The 19,374-nt window shown below is 41.9% G+C and overlaps 2 protein-coding genes across 2 annotated transcripts in view; one reads left to right on the top strand and one right to left on the bottom strand.

Moving 5' to 3' along the window:
* Positions 1 to 8,836, top strand: part of UHRF2 (ubiquitin like with PHD and ring finger domains 2) — a 50,565-nt gene extending 41,729 nt beyond the window's left edge. Inside the window, exons 10-16 of the mRNA XM_035097375.3 lie at positions 432 to 538; positions 1,986 to 2,148; positions 2,650 to 2,787; positions 4,674 to 4,797; positions 5,261 to 5,439; positions 5,727 to 5,825; positions 7,779 to 8,836. Coding sequence (XP_034953266.1) covers positions 432 to 538; positions 1,986 to 2,148; positions 2,650 to 2,787; positions 4,674 to 4,797; positions 5,261 to 5,439; positions 5,727 to 5,825; positions 7,779 to 7,925 — 957 coding nt within the window. The 3' untranslated portion in view covers positions 7,926 to 8,836. The remainder of the gene's footprint in view (positions 1 to 431; positions 539 to 1,985; positions 2,149 to 2,649; positions 2,788 to 4,673; positions 4,798 to 5,260; positions 5,440 to 5,726; positions 5,826 to 7,778) is intronic.
* Positions 8,837 to 9,433: 597 nt separating this feature from the next.
* The window catches only part of GLDC (glycine decarboxylase), a 34,062-nt gene continuing 24,121 nt past the window's right edge, over positions 9,434 to 19,374 (bottom strand). Inside the window, exons 17-25 of the mRNA XM_035097374.3 lie at positions 18,872 to 18,997; positions 18,125 to 18,274; positions 17,466 to 17,578; positions 17,006 to 17,147; positions 15,138 to 15,249; positions 12,946 to 13,041; positions 11,980 to 12,152; positions 11,179 to 11,259; positions 9,434 to 10,293 (exon numbers count right to left, since the gene is read on the bottom strand). Of these exons, the coding sequence (XP_034953265.2) occupies positions 10,150 to 10,293; positions 11,179 to 11,259; positions 11,980 to 12,152; positions 12,946 to 13,041; positions 15,138 to 15,249; positions 17,006 to 17,147; positions 17,466 to 17,578; positions 18,125 to 18,274; positions 18,872 to 18,997 (1,137 nt within the window). The 3' untranslated portion in view covers positions 9,434 to 10,149. The remainder of the gene's footprint in view (positions 10,294 to 11,178; positions 11,260 to 11,979; positions 12,153 to 12,945; positions 13,042 to 15,137; positions 15,250 to 17,005; positions 17,148 to 17,465; positions 17,579 to 18,124; positions 18,275 to 18,871; positions 18,998 to 19,374) is intronic.

Raw genomic sequence — 19,374 nt, 5'->3', positions numbered from 1 at the left:
AAGCCCAGCAAGAGCCAGGCTGGCGAAGACAGATGAATGTGCTAAACTGTCTTATAATGTATCATAATTAAAGAATCCTTTTTAGAACAATAAAATCATTGACAGGCTCTTAACTTTGGGTTGGGGAAAACACTTTATGGAGAACAATCTCCTCATTTGTGTACCTCATTGACCTCTTTTACAGACAAACAAACTAAAAAGTTGCTTATAGCAACCAATATTCTTATGTGTTGTAATATACATTTATACTTTCCATACTCATATACTGATAAAGATATGACCTAAGAATCTGTGGCATCAGCAGATCAAGCGCTGACCTGTTTTTATGTGCAAGGCAATCGTTAACTTTGTTAACACAATTAATTTTCTACGAGTACATTTGAGTTTGTGCAGTCCTGGCATTTTAAAAAGTAATTAATCTCCACATATAGGATCGAGGTGATGAATTTACTTACACTGGGAGTGGTGGAAGAGATCTGTCCGGCAATAAAAGGATTGGAGAACATTCATTTGATCAAACTTTGACACACATGAACAGGTAAGCTGTGCCACATTCTTACATTAAAAGGAGAAAATAAGTTGACTCTCCTGTAACTATGCGCTGAATGTTGTCATGAACTATTCATACAATTTTTTCCCTCCAGAATAGAGAAAACACTCCAGTGAACCTGTTTATGTGCTGAAATTTGATTACTAATCTAGATATTCTGTGATTCTCCAGTGGTTTGACTTCACCCCCAGAAATGCCCTCCATTAATGGTTTTTTGAGACAGACAGATGCCTCCAATTTTTAAAATAATTTTTTAATTGGATTGCATTAATTGCTTCTTTTTCTTTACTAATAGAGGCAACCCCCAATTTGGTGCAGGGGTTGCGTTTCTGGTCCTCGTGTGCATTGACGGAGCACTCATAAGGCCACCCTGTTCTGTCCTGCCCCCATTTTGCCCTCTTCCAGGTCCAAAAGGACCCATGCATTGATGGCCGTGCATCAATTGAGCATGCACAAAATGCTCACTGCCTGTATGCTTTTTTAATATGGTTTTGTTGGTTTAAATGTTACTTTTAAATACTTTGTTACATTTGTGAGCCACTTTGAGCTCAGCTTTATTGTTGAGAAAGTGGCATATAAATACTAAAACAAAACAGAACCAAATCCTAAGCATATTTACTTGAGAGCAAGCAGATTCTGTATTTTTTATATTTTCATTGACTAATAATAGTGAAATTTACATGGGAAAGTATTCGGTTTGCATGGGATTGTTTTCTTATGCTTTAGAGGGTAATTTAACTTAGTCTGTATATGTTAACTTGTATCTGCTTTTGGATTATATTCAGTGTAGCATTAAGCATTTCAATCAGCAAAATGATTTTTTCCTTGTGCAATGGAATGTCCTCCTCGCCCTGGTGTGTCCCTTATACAGTGGTACTTCGGGTTACAAACTCTGCTAACCCAGCAGTGGTACCGTGGGCTGAGAACTTTGCCCCAGGATGAGAACGGAAATTGTGTGGCAGCAGCGGCAAGAGGCCCCATTAGTGAAAGAACTCAGGCCCAGCTCTAGGGGTAGTCTCGGTGGCGCGGGGCGCCGGGCCGGCAGGAGGGCGCTGCGCGGCAAAGCCGAGCTGCGTGCTGCACCCGCCCACTGGGGCGGGGGCGCGGAGCGATCTCCGCGCCAGGGCACCCGACCGGCTTGAGACGGCCCTGAAAGAACTGTTTCAGGTTAAGAGTGGACCTCCGGAACAAATTAAGTTCGTAACCCGAGGTACCACTGTATCTGTTTTGCACACACTCCCAACCCTCCGGGTGCATGCAGGGGGAATCCTGTTGTGGCGGCATTATATCAATAATTCTTAACTTCAGGTTGAATAAAACACTTCATCTTCTGCCTCCCATGGAAAATTGAATTTAAATAGCTGATATTTGCTTGTGCTCTTAATACCTGAGGAAGCATTATATCTTCAGTTTTTTTGTTTGTTTTCATTTTCAGGGCACTGGCGCTAAATTGTGATGCCCCCCTGGATGATAAAAATGGAGCAGAGTCTAAAAACTGGAGAGCTGGTAAGCCAGTCCGAGTGGTTCGCAGCTCAAAGGGTCGAAGGATCAGCAAATATGCCCCTGAAGAAGGCAACAGATATGATGGCATTTATAAAGTGCGTATTTTCCTACTTTAACGTTCCTTCCATTAAAAAAGAGCAAAGCATTTTGAGTTTTAGGGGAAATTATCTTGGGTTGCACAACTGGCTTTCCTGTCCCTCCCCCTGCCTCAACTTCTGCACCTCCTTATATTCCCTGAAAAGCCTCTCCAGGGAGTCGGAATCTTCCTGAAAAATGTGTCCTCTTATTAGCCCACAGAGCACATAAAGCAGTTAAGCTGTTTACATTAGGTGTGTTTTTTCTTTACAACTCCATTGCTGTCTCAGGAAGTCTCGTACAGGATAGTGCAGATTATGAGAAATGATAGAAATAGGGTCAGATCTAGGCATCAACTTGCATTTTCAGAAAGCACCATTTTATGTTAAAACTGATGAATACATAGCAGTGAAATTTATTAAACTTCTCATAATAAATGGGGGAAACGGAGGAATTTAATTAGACCGGCCTTCAGACTGTGGAAGATAAACATAACAGTGATAGGAACGTTTATCATTTAGGTGGTGAAATACTGGCCTGAAATTGGAAAATGTGGATTCTTAGTTTGGCGCTATCTTCTGAGAAGAGATGATGCTGAACCTGCCCCCTGGACTTCAGAAGGAATGGAAAGGTCAAAGAAATTGGGCTTGAGTTTACAGGTTAGAACATCAAGTTACCATCGTTCTAAAAAGTTTTATTGAACCATAACTGTTCCAACATCTATGTTAGAGAAGCTCCACACTCTGCTGAAAATCTCTGGTAGCCAGCTTCATTAAGATCAGCTTTGAAGAGGTTAAGGCAGCTAGTTAAAACAAGATGAATTATACTTCCCCCTTCTAATCTTTATTGAACAGGTTTGGAAGCCTGAAATAGGCCCATACCTTTTTTCATATTGCATGTGATCAAGTGCGTGGCCCTGTTCATATCATTTGTTCACATTTGGATTAAGAAATGGTAAAGGGGCATTGCCAAAGAATGCTCCAACTACCGCACAATTGCCCTCATTTCACACGCTAGCAAGGTTATGCTTAAAATTCTACAAGGCAGGCTTAGGCAGTATGTGGACCGAGAACTCCCAGAAGTGCAAGCTGGATTTCGAAGGGGCAGAGGAACCAGAGACCAAATAGCAAATAGCAAACATGCTGGATTATGGAGAAAGCTAGAGAGTTCCAGAAAAATGTCTACTTCTGCTTCATTTACTATGCAAAAGCCTTTGACTGTGTCGACCACAGCAAACTATGGCAAGTTCTTAAAGAAATGGGAGTGCCTGATCACCTCATCTGTCTCCTGAGAAATCTCTACAGTTAGAACTGGATATGGAACAACTGATTGGTTCAAAATTGGGAAATGAGTACGACAAGGTTGTATATTGTCTCCCTGCTTATTTAACTTATATGCAGAATTCATCATGCGAAAGGCTGGACTAGATGAATCCCAAACTGGAATTAAGATTGCCGGAATATCAACAACCTCAGATATGCAGACGACACAACCTTGATGGCAGAAAGTGAGGAGGAATTAAAGAACCTTTTAATGAGGGTGAAAGAGGAGAGCACAAAATATGGTCTGAAGCTCAACATCAAAAAAACCAAGATCATGGCCACTGGTCCCATCACCTCCTGGCAAATAGAAGGGGAAGAAATAGAGGCAGTGAGAGATTTTACTTTCTTGGGCTCCTTGATCACTGCAGATGGTGACAGCAGTCATGAAATTAAAGGACGCCTGGTTCTTGAGAGAAAAGCAATGACAAACCTAGACAGCATCTTAAAAAGCAGAGACATCACCTTGCCGCCGAAGGTCCGTATAGTTAAAGCTATGGTTTTCCCAGAAGTGATGTATGGAAGTGAGAGCTGGACCATAAAGAAGGCTGATCGTCGAAGAATTGATGCTTTTGAATTATAGTGCTGGAGGAGACTCTTGAGAGTCCCATGGACTGCAAGAAGATCAAACCTATTCATTCTGAAGGAAATCAGCCCTGAGTGCTCACTGGAAGGACAGATCGTGAAGCTGAGGCTCCGATACTTTGGCCACCTCATGAGAAGAGAAGACTCCCTGGAGTAGACCCTGATGTTGGGAAAGATTGAGGGCACAAGGAGAAGGGGATGACAGAGGATGAGATGGTTGGACAGTGTTCTCGAAGCTACCAACATGAGTTTGACCAAACTGCGAGAGGCAGTGGAAGACAGGAGTGCCTGGCGTGCTGTGGTCCATGGGGTCATGAAGAGTCGGACACGACTAAACGACTAAACAACAACAACAAAACAGCTGTCATTCCCCTAATGAGAGTCAAAAGCAAAAGTTAGCTACATCCCAGAGGTCTATCAGTCCGTTTTTTGTCCCAGGGTAGGAATCAAAGAGCAAGGTCCAGCTTATGCCCTTGTGACAGATCTTTTTTGTGAGTCAGTTGCGCAGGTGCCAGCTCCTTATGTTCTGTGCCCTAATTTTAGGTTAGGTTGGTTTTGAAAACGATGTCATTCTGGACATCATTGTTTTAATGTGAATGCTGCTTAAGATACTTTTCAGACCTGATGCTCTTCTTTTGCAGTACCCGGAAGGCTATTTGGAAGCTATGGCGAGTAAAGAAAAGAAGGATAAAGTAAAAAAGCAACCTACGAAACAGGAGCCAACAGAACAGAGCAACGGAAATCAGAAAAGACTGATTGATGATGGTATGGTAGCAGGAGGAAGGGGAATTAACTTACTAGGCTCTCTGTTTTCAAAGGAGTAAGGGCTAGTGACCAAGCATCATTTCTTGTTCCCCCATCTACTTCATTGGCATCAGTTTATTGGTGAGCCAAGGAGCTGGTTGAGCTCTGTTCAGAGAAAGAAGGCATTTAGGAGTGGCCATGTCAGCAGTCTGAACATTTCACACTGCAAGTTAACACTAGATGGAACACCAGGTCATCTCCCAGAAGATGTCAAGGCAATAAACAACTATTTTACATTTAGAAGACAACTGAAGGCGGCCCTGTTTAGGGAAGTTTTTAATGTTTGATGCTGTACTGTTTTTAATATTCGGTCGGAAGCCGCCCAGAGTGGCTGGGGAAACCCAGCCAGATGGGCGGGGTATAAATAAATTATTATTATTATTATTATTATTATTATTATTATTATTATTATTATTATTTTCAGAAGGAATTGAGGAACCTACAAACACGGCCAAAGTCATGAGGATGGAAGATGGAGGGAAAGGAGACGGCGGCAAAGGAGAAGCTTTCCAGCTCACTCAGCAACAGCAGTGGTTGATTCAGGAAGATTCACCGAACCAGAAGCTGTGGGACGAAGTTCTTGCTTCTGTTAAGGAAGGACCAGTATGTTTTCTTAGAGTAACTCACATCCTGCATTTTAACCTTTCTTGCAGTGACAAGGAGGGATCAATATGTATAACACATTTATTGAAGTAGAAGGTATGTTTTTGCTTAGTTTAACCACACAACATTCTGGTCTTTGTAGAATATGGGAGTTACTTTACAAGAATAAGACCTTTTTATGAAGAGGTCATTTATTTTAAACAACTAAGATGAAGGAATTTGCTTGATGGCACGGAGCCTAAAATTTCATTGTCTGTGTAACTTATTTTTCTCTTATCTTGTCATAGAACTTTTTGAAGAATCTGGAACAATCTTTTATGTGTGTCTGCTGCCAGGAGCTGGTATACCAACCGGTGACCACAGAGTGCCTCCACAATGTCTGTAAAGTAAGTAGTACCGTAGTGATGTTTCCTCTTGATCTTGGAACCATTGGTCCTGGTTCTGTTGGAAAGCAAGTCACCAGCATTTTGAACTCGCTTTGTCCCTTCCTTGAAAGAGGTACAAGACCAGGGGTTAGCAGAAAGTAGATTGGGATATACTGGTAGATCCTTGAGTAATTAGCATTAGATAATCAGTGGCTTCTGACTCCCGGCCGTTTAATAGTAGCAGCAACTTTTTTCTGCATATTGGCTACTGAAGTAATGTTGGGGGTTGGGATACAGAAAACAAATTCCTGGACTAAGATACTTATAATTAAAGAACAAGACACTTTTCAGCATATGTCTGCCTGGAATTTCCAAGTTCATCAGCTGCAGCCCTGAAAAGTGGTAGCTTGGAGAAAGGAGGACAAAGTAGACCACACAAGCCTGAAGTCTGCCCACCCCTGAACTGGCACAATTTTACATTGCAACTAAAAACGAGATGAGTTATTTTTCATTTTGACTGAACGAATTAGTTGAAGGATATCAATTACTTTTCCCGAACATAGGCTGGATCTGTTTCAAAGTCCTCATGGGCAGAGATTTAAGCACATTCTTATCTCTTCCATTGAAATCAAGGTGACTTTGGCTGAATTTTGCCTTGTAATATTTATCCTAATGTTCATAATTTTGACTTGGTTTTGGGGGGGCATATAAACAACTCTTAAATGTTGGTAGAGGTCACATTCACAAAATCAGTTTACGCTGTAGAATACTAGAAGGAACAAGGAGAAGTGCCTTTTTGATCCAACGCAGGGTACATTTCCCTCATCTTTGAGCTCTATGAGAAGATGACAAAACCACCAACATCATTTATGAATTGCTTCCTATTTCGCTTCTCAAAGTGATTTCACAGTACAATAAAAACAAATATAAAACAATTGCATATGTAAACAGGCCCAGATCACACTTTCCAATGAGCCAGTGTGTAAGGGAAATGTACTCCCAAACCTGTGCCTGTCTCCTGCTGCACTAATTCTCCTTCCCATCCAGGTGTATGCCTAAAGTAATGTTAAAACCCCATTGTTAATTAGGGCTGCCAAAGTGAGTTTAGGAGAGGACTGGGATTCATTTTAACCAGGGCTGGTAAAGGATGAATGCAACAAACACTGAGAACAAGCAAAGGAGAATTTTCACACATTATGGGGGGAAAGACCACGCAATTCCACATCCTGACCCCACTCACTAACCTAGATTTCATTGTTAAACTGGGCACATTTGCAAAAAAGACCGCTACTGAGCACCTGGTATTTGATTGCTTGTAGTAGCCAAGATTTTTGTCTGCAAAGGAAAGAGCACCTGGGAATGTTATTCTATGTGCCATAGCTCCTGGTTTTAGAAAGTACTTGTAGGCTTTTTTAAAAATCATGAGAGCATAGCTTTGCCTGTAACAAATGTAGAGCCATTCACAGCATTTGTGTAAAAGTTAGTTTAGTTATACTGAAGGTTGTGATTTAGACTGTTCTTTGCACAAGACACTTTTGTGTATGATGTCACAGAGAACTATGGTTAGTTTAAAAACTTCCAAATGAATACTTCCGATACTCTCCTTGCTTGCATAAAACTGTGATCGACTTCTATCTGAACCAGGCTGCACAACAAATTAGGGTAGGGCTCAATATACAGTAGTGCTACTGATTTTGCAAATGTGTAAACAGAATCCATTTATAATGTATGATGGACTACCTTTATGCAGAAAAATAGCACAGTACCACCCTCATAATGTAACTGGTATATTTATGTAGCATATTTTGGTAGCCCTGTTATGTTTATGTCAATTTATGTAATCTCAGGAAAAGGCTTTCTGTAAATGCAGAAAGTCTAGAGGTCTATTTTTGGCATTTAGCTGATGTATCATTTTCTTGTGAACCATATTTTAAGTTGTGTCCTAAACATATTCCTTATCGTTCTGTAACCTAGAGCTGTTTGCAGCGCTCCTTTAGAGCTGAAGTCTTCACCTGCCCTGCTTGCCGACACGACCTTGGAAAGGGTTACACCATGGTTCCCAACAAAATCCTGCAGACACTACTTGACCAGTTCTTCCCTGGTTACAGCAAAGGACGATGATATGAGTTCGGTTCTCAGTATACTTCTCTTAATGACTTACAGACTGTACAAAGAGAAGAAACCAGGAAAATTCAAAAGTGGACCAGCTGGCTTGAGCGCAGTTCACATGACTGTCACATTGTGGAGCAGCTAACTCAACCTTCTTTCCCATTTTGCAATCTTTTTTGTGTAGTGAGAACTTCACATTCTCAGCTGACTTTCAACACTGAAGGTAGTTTTGGACAGATAAGGGGGCGGGAATACAAGCCTCGGCTCTGACTGGCCACAACAGTGGATGCTTGTTTGTTTTTTTGTAACTACCTCGGATGGAGGAAAACAAATTGTGGGGAATTTTAAGAGCACGTCAGATGAAGTTCAGCTACACACTGCCTCCTGGCTATTAGTTTGCCTGGTCCATGCAGTTTGATTTTACAACAAGAAAACAGCACTTAAGCCAGTTTTTAATTACAGAACATCAAATTCTGTGGTGTGCATAATCTTTTTGTGCGTGTGCATTTCCTGCCATTATGCTGTTTTTCTTAATTTCTTTTGCAAGAACAGGCTTTTAGTCTATTTTTGTGAGCGTCATTGTGCTCTTGTATCTTATGCAAGTTGACTACTAATGACTGAGAACAATATGAATGCATTGTTGCTGTTAATGTAAAGTGATTTGTGTTTTTTGCACTTAAAGAGGGTATTCAAAACACTCTAGTTGTGTAAAAACTATTTCATATGAAACAAGCCACTTTTGTATTAGGTAAAACTGTATGCTTTTAGTAGGTCTTGTATCAGTGGCAATACATCTTACACAGCATTGAGAGCAGTGCTAGCTTGGAGAGGGCTCAAATCGCTTCATATTGTGATCTGAAATTTTATATACAGTATATTCCTCTTCCCCAATATACCTTATTAAATATTTTATGATTCATAAAGTGTTACGGTTTGTATTTTGCCGCCATAAGACAGTGTTTCCTGGAAGATGGCTGAATGTCTATTGTTTGGTCTCGGCTTTAATGTCTTTGGGCAATTTGCATTAGAAAGCTATATTATACAAAGCATTTTTAAAAGACCTTAGTTTTGTGGAGAAGTTGGCCTTCTACATTTTTTGTTTGTAGAAAGCCCAACTCACTGGGTTTTTACACAATGCTATCTCAAGGGGGGGGGGATACGCAAATTCACTACCTCAAGCCTCACCTGGTACAGTGGTACCTCGACAACCGAATTTTTCGACTTACGAATGGGGGTAATGGCCGCACGCTTACGAAGGTATCGACATCCCCCCAAAAAACATGGCAGTTTTAGATAGGGTTGCTTCGACTTACGGATTTTTCCGTTTTCAATGCTTTCCAATGGCGTTTTTCGACTTACGAAGGTGCCTTCGGAACAGATTAAATTCGTAAGTCGAGGCACCACTGTATCTTGGGCGCAGAACACAATGCATTGTAGAAGCACCCCTTCAAGATCATGCAAGCATAGAATACAACCCACAATAAATACTTCACAAAAGCACATAACAAAATACCACACTCTTTCAGAAAATCTTGTTTTTAATCAGACTTTGAAATCAGGTTTCAAAAGCTATTACAACTTCTAGATTTTATTGGAATGCTACCATAGGAGTTTAAAAAAGAAAAAGAGTTCCTTAAATGACATGATCAACACTAGAAGCAATATATAAATTTAATTAATACAAACTACAAAAGTATATAGCCACAATCTAATACAAAGTGAGGTACAGAGCTTTCTTTCCTTTGTTTCAGCATATTGTGGTCTCTGTCTTTCAGTTCATACAAAGTGAATAATGACTATAATTTTAGCCACCAAACACCCTGAGCCCAAAAAAGAATCCCACAGTATAGACGCCATTCAAAATAAACTGGGATTGTTCTCTATCACAGAAGTATGGTCAGGGTTCTATTTTTACACATACCGTTCTATGTTTAGCGCTCCTCAACACAGAAAAGCAGCCTTCGTCCTGAATTGATCAAAGAGTGTTAAATCAAGGCCACTTCAGCATGAACTGCTGTGGAAACTGAGGCACTGCATCAAGTCAGTTTGTTTCCACCTAAAGTATATTTACATAGCTGCACAGAAATTTAATCAACAGTATGGAGATTACAAAAATATACACCGTATAAAAAAAATGGTTCACTGGGCCGAAGAGTCCATCCTTCCTGAAGCGTAGCAAGGGAGGTCAAGCCTGGTCACCTTAAAAGGAACAGGGTAAGGCGAGGGGAGACTGACCCTAAGATGATGCTCTCTTCTGTTCAGCAAAAGGAGACTCGTAGACTTCCATTGGTGGGCAGGTACAAACCAGGTGTTGATCTCCATAGATGTCGTCGATTCGAGCAATTGTGGGCCAGAATTTATTTTCAGGTCTTACAAATGGCTAAAGTGGGAGAAATATATCCAGTAGTCATTTTTAAATTAGCAGACAATATTCTATGGAACGTTAAAGAGTAACTTGGCATACTGCAGCGTTTGGAAGAGACAATAGCCAGCTTCATTAGGTACTTATAGGACTTGTGGTGCGCTGGTTTATCCTTCAAAGTCTGAAGTTTTAGAAGTCAGGTGAAATTAAACTCCTTTCACGAACTGAGCCGGTTGTTAATTTTAGCCCCGTGGAGTATCTCGAACTGCTTTGATGCCCCCAAGTTTCAAAAGGAGTTTGCCAAATGGCAGAAGGATACACTTTGTGAATTCAACATAACTAATGTGTTTTGGGATCAGGGTTCTGCCTGCTGTAAGGAATGATTTCTTTCTGGGACCAATGGAAAGATCCTCCAGAATAATTTAAGCATTATAAAACGTGAGGTGGTTATCCACTAACTGCCATGCAAGTTTAGGGTTCCGTCATAACATGAGCCATAAACTACTAATAGTTCAAGGTCTTTACACTTTTATCTCATCTTTGTATGGCTTTTTTGTCAGAATCTGTTATGAGCCACACTGTTTTAACTTATGTTATTCCCCACTAAATTCCAGTTAGGGGGAATAACATTTTTTGACTTCAAGCTGCCTTTGCATTTAACTTACAGGACTTCTTTCAAAGCAGCATCAGCTGAGACGGCTGATAATTACAAAGGCTGTAGCAGGAAGGAAGAGGCAGTTTAATCCTTGCCTTAATGCCATCTCTTTCTGGCAAATCTGATGTACCTTTCTTTTTAAGGTTGGCTTGCAAGGTCCCTAAGGTTGTCCAGTAGTAATGCTGCCTAATAAAACTGGCTGCTCAAATGAGAATGAGGAAAGATTCCCATGTTAACTCATTACTTACCAACGGAAAAACAGCTACTTCTCTGGAGTAAGGACGATCCCAATTAGGAGCAGCAATGCAGGTCAAGGTATGTGGGGACATCTAAGTCAATAAATCCAAGTTAAAATATACAAAATAATTAATTCAATTGGGTAATGATATAAATACTCGAAACAGCAGATCTTTCTCTTGGCTGAGGCCATTACTACTGAGTTCCACTGAAATCAATAACCAACAAATCTGAGTCCTATTGGTTTCAATAAAATGTGACCAAGACTAGCTCTCTGAATGGGGAACAGTGAAACTGAGAGGTTTTCTAGTAGATGCCGTTAAAAATCAAGCGGAGCCACATGCTATAATCCAGGGGTCAGCTAACTTTTTCAGCAGGGGGCTGGTCCACTGTCCCTCAGACCTTGTGGGGGGGGGGCTGGACTATTTTTTTTTGGGGGGGGGAATGAACGAATTCCTAAGCCCCACAAATAACCCAGAGATGCATTTTAAATAAAAGCACACATTCTACTCATGTAAAAACACACCGATTCCCGGACCATCCACGGGCCGGATTTAGAAGGCGATTGGGCCAGATCTGGCCCCCGGGCCTTAGTTTGCCTACCCATGCTATAATATATTGCAATAGGAGGAGTACGGGGCCTATACTATGAGACGTAAGAGCTAGACATAGAATAAATGCTGGCTTTATGCCTTTTTCTGTGCTAAACTGTAGAGTCCTGGGCACTACAGCATCAATTGTAGACAATTTACTTCAAAACAATATTGATGCAGAGCAACTGCTACAAATAATTAAATAAACCCTGCGCTCACCTTTAATGGGTTAACTCGAGAATCCATTCTTCCTTCCTCTATATCAGCAATTTCTTGTCGAATGTTGATCATTGCATCACAAAATCTGTCTAGCTCTGCCTTGTCTTCAGACTCTGTTGGTTCAATCATCAGAGTACCTGCCACTGGCCAGGACATTGTTGGAGCGTGGAATCCTAGCAAACACAACATTCTTTTATTGTACTATCTTTCCAACAGGCCAGGATCCTAAGCAAAGTCCAAACAACCCATTTTCAGAGTTCACGGAACACACTTTGGTATTGTTGTTGTTTAGTCGTTTAGTCGTGTCCGACTCTTCGTGACCCCATGGACCAGAGCACGCCAGGCACTCCTGTCTTGCACTGCCTCCCGCAGTTTGGTCAAACTCATGTTCGTAGCTTCGAGAACACTGTCCAACCATCTTGTCCTCTGTCGTCCCCTTCTCCTAGTGCCCTCAATCCTTCCCAACATCAAGGTCTTTCCCAAGGATTCTTCTCTTCTCATGAAGTGGCCAAAGTATTGGAGCCTCAGCTTCACGATCTGTCCTTTGGTATTACTGTACATTTTCTTCCTCACTACATACAGCAAGGCCATTTACAAAGCCCAGTTACTGACCAATTGGGGAGGCAAACCAGTTATTTGAAGCACAGTCTTCTCTCTCCTTATGTATTCTCAACTTGTAGCAGTCGCATAAACCCAAATGTCAAATTTGTGGACACCCATAATCATGTTCTCCTGATCGCCTGACTCCCCACCAAACCAGGAGAGAATTCAGACATATCCAATGGCAGGGTAAGTGGTAAAAAACAAGTGGCTCTCAATTTTGCCTGATGGCAGGAGACTCCAGGAGCCTCCTGGATGAGCTGGTTAAACAGCTTTCATAATTCTTAACCACCACCACAGGATTGAATCCTACATTTTAATTGTGATAAAAGAGGGGGGGGGGACGTTGTCCATTTGACAACTCACCATAATCCTGAAGTCGTTTAGCGACATCCACAGCGTCAATATTTGCTGTCTTCTTGAAAGGTCGGGTGTCCAAAATAAATTCATGAGCTACATAACCTGCGTATGAAAATTTTATTATAAGATTTATATTTGTAGAAAAATAAAATGTGACCACAAAGTAGCTTTCAGTATCTATAACCCTGGTGCCTCATTCCTGTATGTTAACTTCCAAGCTCTTTGTCTTGCTGGGGTTTAAAATGAGTTTATTTTGGAGGAACAGCTGTGTGTCACCAGCATACTGATGACAGTTTGCTCCATATCCCATAATGACCACCTCCAACAGCTTCCTACAGATGCCTAGTAGTGCTGGGTACCAAATAGTGCTCTGTGGCACCCCAGAAAATCTGATTTAGAGTACCCAATGGGGGTTATCTTTCAGCATAGGCCTGGGAATTCTGAACTGAAAACTGAAGCAGAGTGGGGTTTTTAGAAATTCTGAATTAGTTAATCCAGAACACTTCATCTTTAGCTACACCCACTTTTGGCGTGTGCCCCCTCCAACAAATTACCCTGAATTTGATCCTTGACAGGAATAAAAGCATCCTTGCTCAAACCACAGTGCAGTGAGAGAGAGAGAGAGAGAGAGAGAGAGAGAGAGAGAGAGAGAGAGAGAGAGAGAGAGAACGAGAACATGACACAGCTCTTAACAATTTGTAGGGAGGGGGCACACACATATATTATTGGGGAGAAGCAGACAAGCCCACAGCTGCTCCTACAACTTTTGAGAATATCCTCTTAGGAGGATGAATTCATCCACAAATGCCTTTCAGCCTGTATTATTTAGATTGCTAGTGGGCCAATACTCTTTGTCAGGAGGCTGGGATAGTGGGTGCAACAGGATGACTCCCTGGCCTGGTTTAGATGCAATGATGACTACTTTGCATAAACCCAACTCAAGACAATAGTTTTGCATTTCACTGCTGCTAAACTCCAGCCTTTATTGCACTTAATAACCAAGGTTCATGCTCCACACATTTGATGTAGTGGACTCTCATTCACAAAAGACCGTCTCGGAATTGTCAGCCTTTAAGGTACCATAAGACTTGGTTGTTCTTGTTGCAACAGACTAATCCAGCAAGCTCTCTGCAAATAAACGTTTGTTTGTAGTTCTATTCACAAGCTTTTAGAGTATTGAGCTTCCTGCCCAACCCCAACCCCCAGCCCCATGTGTGCTGAAGGAGATCAGATTATTTTGCTTCCAATTTCCTGGCGGTCACTCTGCAGGAAGGAAGTGGGGAAGGAGTACATGAGCCCGAGACTTGATCCAGGCCCTCTTCATAATGATAAAACAGTTTATCGTGACCTTCAAACAAGGCCAGTGACGATGGAAAGGATGGAGAGGCGGTAACACAAAAGCTTAGTACAGCACAAGGTTGTTTAAGCGCCAATATGATCAGCTATCCTCCTGGACGGATCTTTCCTGAAATGAAGGGGCAGAATTAAGCAATTCTTTCAACTGGAGGGAGGGGATGGTCTCCACTGTTGCCAAGGATCAGTCAGAAAGCAGGAGCAAAGACCCATTAGAGTAGCATTAGAAAGGATGCTTGTTAATCCAACACATTTTGGACCCAACTGATCCTTATTCAGAGAAATACAATCAATTATCAACTCTCTTTTTTAAGTATAACAGCTTTGTATGCCTTGTTATTTTGATATTTATATTCGATAGACCATTACATATTTTTTATTATTTTTAAATTGATTTTACATTTCTCTGAAAGACCAGCAGGGTCTGAAATGCATTGGATTAACCAACATCCTATTTTCACTACGCCATTTATTCATACATTGACTTGCTTATGCACCTGCCTTCGGGGGTTCCTATTTTTGTTGCCCTTTCTGTGTTATGGATTAGTCTGCACAGTGGAATTATTCACCTTATTTGCGTGGATGGATTTTCCCAAAGAGAAAAGTTACTCTCGCAACACTATATATTTTGCCTCCTGGTCGAACTGTGTTTAAATGGTGGTTTGTTTTTGTTTTTTTAAGTATGCCACCCTTCATCCAAAGATCTCAGGGCATAGACAGACAAATAAAAGCACAGAATACATAATAAATACAAAGCAAACCAATAACCCTCCATTCCTCAATTTTGGTGTGCATCACTGTCTCCTTGGACTTTGGACAACTTCATGTTAGGCTGAAATACTTGCCTCTGGCTCCTTTAAAAAGGACTTTGTAGTGCTTCTCTAGCCTCTTTGCCATGTAGTTAGCATTTAATATTGCAATCTCTGATGCATGCTTTAGACCTTTTCCTCCCATCATCTGAAGGGACAAAGAGTCAACAATAAGAACATGTAGATTAAGCAATTATTCACAGAGCCTGCAATACACACTTCCTTAGATGTATCAGATTCTAGAAAAATCCATAAAGGGAGCCTCTGCCGTTATCCATATATGAATCAATCTTGACAAAACTGTTTGCCCGTGTCAACAGTGTGGTACTGATGGCTGGCAGTGCTAAGTACCATTGGGATAAGATGGTTTCATAGAATGGTAGAGATGGAAGGGACCCCAAGGATCACCAACTCCCTGCAGTGCAGGAATATGCTGCTTTTGGGGATCGAAGTGGCAACCTTGGCATTATCAACACCATGCTCTAAACCAACGGAGTTATCCAATTGGTTCATAAACTATCCCAATCAGTTTTGAAAAGCCTTCTGAAGCTGCCTTCTCCCAGTGTAGGCCATGGGTCTCTCTAGCCCAAGATTGTCTACCCCAGACACCCCCAAACTTTGGCCCTCCAGATGTTTTGGACTACAATTCCCATCTTCCCCAACCACTGGTCTTGTTAGCTAGGGATCATGGGAGTTGTAGGCCAAAACATCTGGAGGGCCGCAGTTTGGGGATGCCTGGTCTACCCTGACCTGCAGCAACTCTCATGCAGCTCTCTTCCCCATCAGCTGATTCTTCCCGTTGGAGATGCAAGGAACTGATTCTGGGACCTTCTGCATCAAAGCATTTGCTCTATCCTTGAACTTGGGCTCCTCTCTTGGCACAGGTTCTTTCCAAAATGAACATAAATGGGCAACTCTGAAACTGTAGCTAGCCAAACACAATTAGCACACCCTCATCCCCACTGTCAAGCTTCCAGAATCTGATGAGCTGGGGAAATAAATGCATTGGCTTGAATCTAGAGTCTCGCAAAGGGGAGGTTGCTTATGCAATGGACCTTTCCCAACCCATCCTCTCAAATATTGCCCCCTGCAGTCTCCAAAACACCACTCTGGAGAAGCAGGAAACTTTCCAGAAGAGCAGGAGGGGTGTGGTGCAGGGAGCTGCAATGGAACAAGAGGACCAGTGAAAATCAGGCAGAGCACCTTGCATGAGGGGCGCTCCGTGTGCATAATGTGCCCGATTCTCCCCTCTCCCTCCCCTCCCTGATCCTTTCCTTGCACCATGTTCTGTGTCATGGAGTCATGGAAACAGCAACCCCTGGAGAGACTTCATGGGGAGCTGCAGTGTGGAGCAGAGAGGGTGTGAAAGGGCCCTTCCACCTGGCCAATGCTTCCACTAACTTCTTCTTAGAGCATTAAGCTAATCTGCAGAGTCATCCAGATCCCCAGGTCTTTATTTTCAGCACCATGGATAGTCCCTAGACTACTCGTGTTTCAAAGTATACCTTTATAGGTAAAAAAGGTAAAGGAACTCTAGACAGTTAAGTCCAGTCAAAGGCGACTATGGGGTCGTGGGGCTCATCTCGCTTTCAGGCTGAGCGAGCCGGCGTTTGTCCACAGACAGCTTTCAGGGTCATGTGGCCAGCAGGACTAAACCGCTTCTGGTGCAACAGGACACAGTGATGGAAACCAGAGCGCATGGAAACGCTGTTTACCTTCCCACCGGAGCGGTACCTATTTATCTACTTCCACTGGTGTGCTTTCAAACTGCTGGGTTGGCAGGAGTTGGGACAGAGCAACGGGAGCTCACTCCGTCACGGGGATTAAAACTGCCGACCTTCTGGTCAGCAAGCCCAAGAGGCTCAGTGGTTTAGACCACAGCACCACCCAGGTCCCAGTTATACCTTGATATAAGCCCAGGAAATAGGCAATATAGCACTGGACCCCCAAGGAGCAGCACTGATGGTTCCCAGTGGGCTGGAATCCTTATCGTGCTGCAATGCAATGACAGGGTGGCTAGGCAGGAAAGGAGCCAAATGCTTCTTCCTAAAATGGAACCAAAAAGAAGAAGAAAAAAGAAATTAGAAATAAAACTCTCTCCCACTGCTCCATCACCATTGTGTTAAAACTAGCTTAAAACTTTTATGAAGGCATCTTAACGTTAGTCCAATATACAGTGGCAATGTTCCACTTATTGTAATCCCCCCATTACTTCCAGCATAAAATAAAGGTTCTTTAAATCAACAAAATAATCCTTAAATAAAACATCAAAGGCTCCTACGGAATCAACCTTTCCATCTTTCTATCTACTTAAAATACAAATTAGTGGGGGGAATTCTCTTGCTACAAGAGCCAGATACTTACACTCCAATTGGTCCCATTCCAGGTCCTCCTCCCCCATGAGGAATGCAGAAGGTTTTGTGGAGATTTAAATGAGAGACATCTGACCCATAGTCTCCAGGACGGCACAGACCAACCTATCAAAGGGAGGAGAGCACAAAGATTCAAAAATGAAAGAGAAGGGATTAGAGGTATAAACAAATGAGTTTATTTAGTTTTTCAGAATCAAGTCTGCTGGTGAAAAGAATTAAGATTCTTTTAAAAACAGAATAAATTTCAGTATATATATATTTTTAACCTTAAACAAAACTCGTAAAATGTAGTTTTAGATTTTAGGGGAAGGTCAGAGACTTGGAATTTTTTCAACAACAAGATTCATAGCGTGGTTAATTATGTCCAGTCAATTATTATTCATGATTAAAGTGGTACAAAATTTCACTTTTAACATTTACTTTTAAGTACGATTTGCAAATTTGGTCAGAAACATGTTGTATGGTCCAGGCGTTTAAGGGTTGGACTCAAAAGGCGCAAATCTATGCTCACCTATGGAAAATCACCAGGCGAACCTGGGCTTCTCTCTCCCCTTCCTCATCCAATCCAAACCCATCACTTGTCATTTTTAGTTATTGGGGGTGGGGAGATTGTCTGCATTAACAGAAGGAGCCTATAAACCTGTTTCCCACCTGAGCATTCATGTTTGCTCCATCTAGGTAAACCTGGGCTCCATGTTTGTGAATCAAGTCACAGACATCACTGATATCCTCTTCAAAGACACCATTAGTCGATGGGTATGTGATCATGATAGCTGCCAGGTTATCCTTGTGTTTATCCACCTTCAGGAAGGAGGAAAAATAGACACACAAAAAAATTGTCAGGCAGAGATCAAAGAAATCAGAGCATTTATAGCAAGGGTAGCCGCAGAAATTGCTTAGAAGGTACTTGGACATTTTGTTCCATAACTATTTTGATGCAGGCAAGCAGGCTAGAGACTCGCTTTCATTGAAAAATGAGAACTCAGAACCTGGGCTACCAGTGGAAGCAACAGGTTGGGGACCTCAATTTACAGTCTTCCCTCATACATTAGAACAAAGGGCTAGGAGAACGCTCTATTGCAGCAAACACTTCATTGGCTGCTGTTGCTTATCACCTGCTTTTTCATGTTATCTGGTTTCCACTCAAATTGTAGCAAATAACAGGGGAAATAACCATGAAAAATGGACATATTACAGAACTGACTCTCAAAATAAGATAGGCTATCACACATGTTAACAACTGAAGCTACACGTTTAAGTTTTGCATAATATCTTGCCAAAAGAAGAGAGAGGCGCAGCTTCCTCGTCTATGTAACTTTATATGCCCATTGAAAATTAAGAGTTTTAACTGAAGCTTACGATACCGTAACACGTTCAAAAGAAGGGCAACCAACTCACCATAGCCTTAAGATGAACGATATCAATGCTTCCATTTTTATCCACTTCTACTGGCTGAATCTTCATTCCTGCCATCTGAGCACTGGCTGGGTTAGTGCCATGGGCAGATTTAGGAATGAGACAAACCTTAAAGGGGGAAAAAGTTAAGAGAGCGTCAACCTTGCAAAAGCCAACATTTTGCAGCCCTGTGAACTCTCTTCAGATGTTCAGTTTGATCACATGAAGGGGAAAGAGGGAGAATTCTGAATGTGAGAATTCTGCCCCTCCAGGAAGCTGTGTGTGCCAGGGGTGCCCCCCCCCCCCGGAAATGCCATCCGAGTTAGCCTGGCGGGAGCTGCTTTATTAGTACGTGCAAGTTAGTAAATGAAAAACAGCGGCACTTTAAACAGTGGTGCTTCACAACCCCACAGAAAGTGACAGGAAAAGAAGCTGCAATAAATTATGGATCATAAATATTTCTGCACAGGGGAGTCATCTAAAAATCTAAAAAAATGCCTACTCTG

Source organism: Zootoca vivipara, chromosome 15, assembly GCF_965207765.1.
Source record: "Zootoca vivipara chromosome 15, rZooViv2.hap1.1, whole genome shotgun sequence".
In the NCBI taxonomy this organism is placed as follows: Eukaryota; Metazoa; Chordata; class Lepidosauria; order Squamata; family Lacertidae; genus Zootoca; species Zootoca vivipara.
The sequence above is the reverse complement of the archived record's forward strand: the minus strand, read 5'-3'. Positions and strand labels throughout refer to the sequence as shown.